The 7,018-nt window shown below is 47.1% G+C and overlaps 1 protein-coding gene across 1 annotated transcript; it reads right to left on the bottom strand.

Annotated features, from left to right (window-relative positions):
- Window positions 1-1,938: 1,938 nt before the first annotated feature.
- ID4 (inhibitor of DNA binding 4) lies at window positions 1,939-5,293 on the bottom strand. The gene is made up of 3 exons (XM_079935142.1): window positions 4,437-5,293; window positions 3,988-4,046; window positions 1,939-3,423 (listed from the first exon to the last, which is right to left on the bottom strand). Exons 1-2 carry the CDS (start codon window positions 4,875-4,877, stop codon window positions 4,002-4,004), a joined length of 486 nt encoding a protein of 161 aa, XP_079791268.1. The 5' UTR covers window positions 4,878-5,293; the 3' UTR covers window positions 1,939-3,423; window positions 3,988-4,001.
- Window positions 5,294-7,018: the final 1,725 nt, after the last annotated feature.

Below are 7,018 nucleotides of genomic sequence, written 5' to 3'. Positions count from 1 at the left end.
CTATTTGGCTCCGAACTACTGTGAAATAATTTTTCTGTCTACATTATTTACCGTGTGTGCGTGCGTGTGTGTGTGTGTGTGTGTGTGTGTGTGTGTGTGTGTGTGTGTGTGTGTGTGTGTGTGTGTGTGTGTGTGTGTGTGTGTGTGTGTGTGGCGGAGGGGAGTCTAGTTTCCCTTAATATCATTCCGCTGCCTTCTTGGGATTCGTGCTTCCTCTCCTAGCAGACACCAAAGAGTAGACAAGATTTCCCTAGCATTCAAACTAGATTTTCTTTCCGTTCATATCACCATTTTCAAGACACATTTTTCATCACCTGGTAAGAAACACTGTAAATAATTGAGGTGATCCATCAAGAGACCCATTCTTGATAATGAAAAATTGCATAACTCAGTAGAAGTCAATTAAAAACCACGAACTTCACAACCCTTTGCTCAGTGAAGATTTATTATTATAGAGGCATTTAATACAATCGATTATGGGGTCAAAATTTTTTTAAGTTCTAAAAAGTCAGTTAAATCTTGACAATAAACTTAAGATTTACACAATATCAAAGTATATTAGTTCTTCAAAATGAAAAGTTTTTTCTTTTCCCTCCTTTAACACAAAATGTCTGAGATGTTCAGGATTTTAAAACCACACGAGAAACAACAATCCACGGCGAGATTTTTTTTTTCCTTTGTAGGTTTTAAATGATTCTTACTCTTTGGTTGTGCCTATACAATGAAAAGTAGACAACAAATTAAATGAGGTAAGTCAGGATATTTTTCTCTGTTAAACCAAATATCTGAATAATTAGAACTACCTACAAAATGACTCAAAATGTTTTTGTTACCTGGTTACTTGGTTAGGACACAGCCAAAATTTAATAGAATGAACTATCTTATACAACTGCATATAATTAAGAAAAAATAAACAGTGACTTTGTTTCTTTAGAGACATCCAATGCTGTGTGAGTGGCCAAGGGGAAAATGCCAAGTCTCTCAAATGTAACATGCATAATACTTTTCTTGCCTTTTAGTGGTTTTCCATGGCCCACATATGAAATTAATTAAGGAGCAACACCTATCTTCAAAAATCAAAAATACTTATTTTGAGGTACCTAGTCTCCCAGCATAAGTTTAAAGTGTGCTTAGATTTAGGTGGGATATGGTACTCAGGCCTGACAGACGCCTAACTCCAGCCAACAGAGCACATGTGACTTGCTTCCTACTGAAATTAAACTGCCAAATAAAAAGGAGGGATTGTCCCCTTTCTTAATAACAACGAATGCAATCGTTAGAATTCTTCAGGTTTGGAATTCGAGCACAGCTCTTGTGTTTTCCTCTTGATGTGTGACAAGAATGAGTAATATCAAAAATAAAAATAAACCTCATTTAAACAAGCAGTCCTCTGACTTTATAAGCCTCAACATCAAATACATCAAATTCTAAAACTACCTAAGACCCGTGAAATGTCAAAGCTGAGGGGATGACACGCTGGAGACAGGGGACAGACTTTTTAAATCTTTCAATTTTTTTGAAACTATTAGCATTAACTTTGTTCATTTCTGTTGAGATATTGCCACTTCAACTGACTACGAGAAGCCACATTTCATATTCATATAAATATTTGACTTTGACCTCATAAAAAGTCCCTTGGGTCTATAATACTTTTATTCTTGTATAACCTAAAACAAATCCTTTCCTTTTAAAAATCAAACAGACCACGTTACACACACAGTTGACTATTTACAAAGCACCCAATTAAATCCTACTTAATTCTCTCTCACTCTAAAAATTCCATCTAACTGGTGGGTAGAGTACTGATCACATTAAATGCATAATGCTCACAAGCCCTGAAAGTCCTATCTAACCTAGAAAACACTACCTTCCTTAAAGAGAAAAGAAAGTCTTAAAAATAAGTGTAAGGTTTTGAAGAAATGAGACCAGAAATCACAGTACAAGACAGATAAATCTACTTTAATATTCACATGTAAAAGTTACACATCACAAGAGATTGGACAGTAGTTTAGCAGTTAACTAACATAGCTATAGTGAAAATCATTTTTATAAAAAAATAATCTAGATGCGGTCATCAGAATTTTTGGTCTACTTAAAGTTAATGTTTGAAGATCGACTTTTACCCCTGCTTGAAGGATTTGCCATTATGCCTTTCAAATTTTTTTCTCCCACTGTTGCCTATTAATATTCTTTGGAGGAAGGAAAGCAGAAAGTGTTCATTTCCAAGAGTTTGTCCTTTGGTAGCAAGCAGAGAACATTTTTCATTTCTATGATTTAAATAGTCTGTACAGACATGAAACTTAGTGACATTAAGCTTTAGTGTAAAATGAAGAATGATAAGTATTTTTTCACTTTGATTAAAACAGTAGATTTCCTAAACTCATAAGGATCCAAGCATTTCCCCATCCTGTAAGCAAAATCATTCAGAATCCATTTTGACCTCAGTTAAAAAACAAAAAACACACACTTACTCTTTATATATTACACTATCAAACTCTGTACTTAAAAACTGATAAAGCATATTATCAACATGTATGCTTCAAATACAAAGATTTCAATCTAGGTTAAAGAAAACACATTTGAATGGACTCAGAACAAGTTTGTGATTAAACATCTCATGCAGTCATGCAGGACCACTAGCTATAACTGTTACTTCCGAGTCTACAGGACACTGGGCAAAACAAAAACAAATTAAAAGCCAGGCCAAACAGAAAAGACATTCAAGATACCAAGAGCTCTTCAACTGAGCTGGAAAATAATTTTCCAAAAGAAATATTCCCATAGATTAAAAAAACCACACACATAATATTTACAAAAAAATATTTAATTAAAAATATCTTATAATTACAGTAGTCTATTAAAGCATATACTTTCTCACACTTATAGAACATCTCTATATATACACGGTATGAAATGTCACTCAGTTATCTATACAATATGTAACATTCCTGCAGGGAATAGAAAGTTCCCTGCCCCCTTATAATCATCTATTTTAAACAATAGATGTAAAAAAAAAATATCTACAATGCTCTTGTATATTAGTAAAGCTTCAAAACAAAAATTGAGCTCCTTGGTCACAAAGTAGGTTTCTAAAAGTCGGATTTGCTCTTGATCTTTTATCAGTCCTGTCACACTTAAGCTTAAAAGTTTAACTGCACCTCCAAAAAGCACAGAAATGTACAATTCACAGCGGTTATAAATGAGACGAAAGAGAATACGTATGTAGAATGTTTATGAACGTGCAAAAAAAAAAAAAAAGGATGAAAGTTTTATTTTTCTTCCCTCTCTCTCTTGGAATGACGAGTGAAACGTTTCTAGGATTTGCTGATGTTTTTTTCCTTTCCTCCGGTGGCTTTTTCTCTAACTTCTGCTCTTCCCCCTCCCTTTCTTGTGCTCCTGGCTCGGGCTCAGGCGGCCGCACACCTGTGGAAGAGGAATGAATAGAGGGGGTGTGTGAACCTTCCCGCTGCAGACTAACTGGCGCCACCGACCAAACTCAAGACATGCTTGATCAACAACCCAAAACAAACCACCGGGTCAGACTACACTCGCAGTCCGCCGCCCGGCCAGGCGCCGAGCAGGCAGCTGCGGGCCCCCGGGAAGCCCGAAGAGGGGATCCGAACTCCCGGGCCCTCCCTGCGTCCTCCTTCGTGGGTGTCTGAGTGCGCGGGGGGGGGGGGGCATCGGGCACCACGCCCACGAGGGTACCCTCCCTCGGCGGGGAGAGGGCAGTAAGAGCCCGCCGGTCGCTGGGGGCGGCACGGGGGGTGGCGGGAGCGTGAGCTGATCCTTCTCCATTTAGAGTGAACCCCCAGCTGCTGAAGCTAAGCTTCACTTACTAACTGGGTGGCAGGGAGAGAGGGGGGGTGTCCACCTCCTTGGGAATTTGCCCTCAGAAATGCTGGAGGCAAAGAACGCCGCTGTGGAAGGCGCCGGGGACGGGCGTCTCTGGCGACCGGCCACACGAGAAGGGAAACGCGCGCTCACCTGGACAGCTAGGCTCAGCGGCACAAAATGCTGTCGCCCTGCTTGTTCACCGCGCCGGCCTGGAACAGCAACGAACACCAAGGGAAAGGTGAGCAGGCGCGAACAACGCACTCGCCACGGTCTTCCTTGATTCGTTCTCGGAACCCAGGCTGGCCCGCCAACGCCCCCATCCCAGCCTACAGCCCTGGGGACGCCCCCTTCCCCGAGCACAGGCTGGACCTGACAGCCCACGGTGCGCACAGCCCTAGTCCCGCCCCGCGCATTCACCCGGCCTGTGCTCGCTGCACCCAGCCCGCCGCTGGCGGCCCCCGGCGCCGGAGGAGCAGGAGGGTGCAGTTGTCATTCTCGCCCCTGCCCCGAGGAAACGGGAGCGCCCGCGTCCCACCACCCCGCCACCGCCCTCCTGAACTCCCACGGGGTCCGCCCCGGGCCGGCAGCCGGCCTCTCACCGGGTCGGTGTTGAGCGCCGTGAGCGGGGTCCGCGGCGGCGCGGCCGGACAGGTCCCGGCCGGGTGGTGCGGCGGCGCCGGCGGCGGCGGCTGCCTCAGCAGAGCCGGGTGCGTCTCCAGCGCCAGCTGCAGGTCCAGAATGTAGTCGATAACGTGCTGCAGGATCTCCACTTTGCTCACTTTCTTGTTGGGCGGGATGGTGGGCACCAGCCTCCGCAGGCGGCTGTAGCAGTCGTTCATATCGCACTGCAGGCAGAGCGCCGGCTCGTCGGCCGCCGCCTCGGCCGCCTTGCAGCGCGCTGCCGCCGCCGCGGCCGCCGCCGCCGCGGAGCCGCCCAGGCTGTGGCCGTGCTCGGCCAGGCAGCGCAGCGCCAGTTCCCCGCCGCCGCAGCCCGACGGCGCCTTACGGCCCGAGGGGCGCACTGGGCTCACCGCCTTCATCGCGCGCGCCCTGCGCGAGCGGACCCGGTGGGGCGAGCGAGGGAGGCAGGCAAGCTCCAGGCCCCCGCCCGCGACCGGCTCCGCTCCTCTTGCCTTTGCGCCCCGCGCGCTCGGTCCGCGCTTGGGGCACCGCGAAGCTCCCGGCGATCCCGCGCCCAACAATTGACAGGAGGGTCGCTCCGGGTTTTGCGAGGGGATCTCTGCTCAATGGGCGACACTCGGCCGAGACCAAAAGGCAAGAAAAATCAAAAGCACCGGAAGGAAAGCAGCCCACCGGGTTCCCTAGTCACTCCCTTCGGACCTCCAACCCCACCGCCGCCGCTCCGCTCCCCCTAGCCCAAGGTTTCCCCGCCCCAGTAACCAACCCACAACCGCACCTCCGCTACGCTCTCGCACGGCCCGCCGCGCAGCTGTATTTATAAGCCGCGCGCCCCGGGGGCGGGGCCAACGCGTTGGCCGTGTCGCCAGGCGAGGGAGCAGAGCTGGGCTGGGCTCGAGGGCGGGTGCGCGGAGGGAGGCGACGAGGGCTGGGGCTCCGGGAGATGCTGGGGGGCGGGAGCTGGGCAACACGAGTGGAGGGGTGGGCGGGGTTCTGGAGTGGCCAGCCAATCAGGCGGACGGTGCCACCTCAGGGAATGGCGCTCGGGCCAATGGGAAGGGCACTCCATTCCGTCAACGCCGTGGGTGGGGGCTCTGAGAAAAGAGAGCTGGGTGGGAGTCGGGCCAAGCTGGTGAGTGCCTTAGGGAGGGGAAAAGAGAGGGAGAAGTTCCTGCGAAGAACTGCGGGAATGTGCGGCTGGAATTTACTCTACCCCCGGCTTAGGCGGCTGAGGGAGCGCTGGGCCCTGCTCGAGGCTCTCCTGTCACTCCGAACAGCGCGGCACCCAGGGACCCTCCGCCACCAGTCACTCCATCCCTGGGATTCCAGCGCCTTAAGAAGGACGCTGTTCAAGAAGGCACGTTCGTTCTCCTCTCTATTTTTCCCCTCCATTTCTTTATTCGCCTTTTCACAATTGCCGAAACCATAATGATGGAATGGAATGCGGAGGCTTTCCGTTCCTGTTTTTAAAACGTTAAAGCTTAGGGGGAAAGAAAAAGAAAAAAGAAAAAGAAGGCCAAATGCAGATTTTTGGTGAAGGGACGTGTAAGTAAAACCAAAACGTCGTAGGGTTTTTCTTTTACCCATCTAGATGCAAAAGTGGGCTCAAGAAATGCAGTTGCCTTCAGCATTAAATTAGGGCACGTAAATATTAAAAATGCATGGGCACGGAGTATTTAAAATTTCACCATGACATATAATATTAATCTGTTTTATGTAAAATTCATACCTGTAACTTAATGTAGGCCATTAATGCACTGCTTCACGTACCCCGCTTTAAATAAGATACTGAGAATGTCCAGAATCTCCTCCTTTTGCAACGAAGCATTAAAATTCACACTTCCAGTCCCTGGAGTCCTGCTTGGGCCCCACCCTGCAGAAAAGTCTGCTAATTAAAGACGTTTCTGTGTTAGATTTCTAATGGGAAAGCTGTCCTTCAATGGCTCAAAACAAAATTGCACAATGAACTTTGATAGGGCCTTGTGTGTACTCTGCAAGAAAAACTTGAGCCCTTCAGATAAGAAATGAGCATAAAAACTCTGTCAGTGGGGACATGAATTTTGTGTGCCTTTACCCTGCAAACCTCCCACCTTTAGACAAGCTGGGAGATGAATTAACTCAAGAATTTTCTTAATTTATATTACATGATATGGATTGATGCCTTCATTTTTATAGATAATTGAAAGAAAGAGATATGGACCTCATTTCTTCTTGTCTACCCTCTGTAAGGAAACCCTCCCTTCCTTCCCAGAACAGAAATACCTGAATCAGGCAGGAATTTTGTTTAACCACGTGGGTACTTTATGACTATTGCATTGCTATTTCCCCAGAGCACATTCCTTTTTCCTGATGAAGTGAGGAGTGACCTTTTAATGCTGGTTTCACAGGTAGATGCAACAACCCTCCTCTCCCCTAATCCTTATGCATTAAGGCCTCCGATAATTGTTGGGAAGCGAGTGACAGTCTCATTTACTCATGAGCATACCTAGATGGTCTACATACACACTTATCAAGAAAAGCAGAATTAGAAAACCCAAAAGAA

Source organism: Stenella coeruleoalba (assembly GCF_951394435.1).
Source record: "Stenella coeruleoalba genome assembly, chromosome: 10".
NCBI classification, from domain to species: Eukaryota; Metazoa; Chordata; class Mammalia; order Artiodactyla; family Delphinidae; genus Stenella; species Stenella coeruleoalba.
Note: the sequence above shows the minus strand (reverse complement) of the source record. Positions and strands in the feature narration are given on the sequence as shown.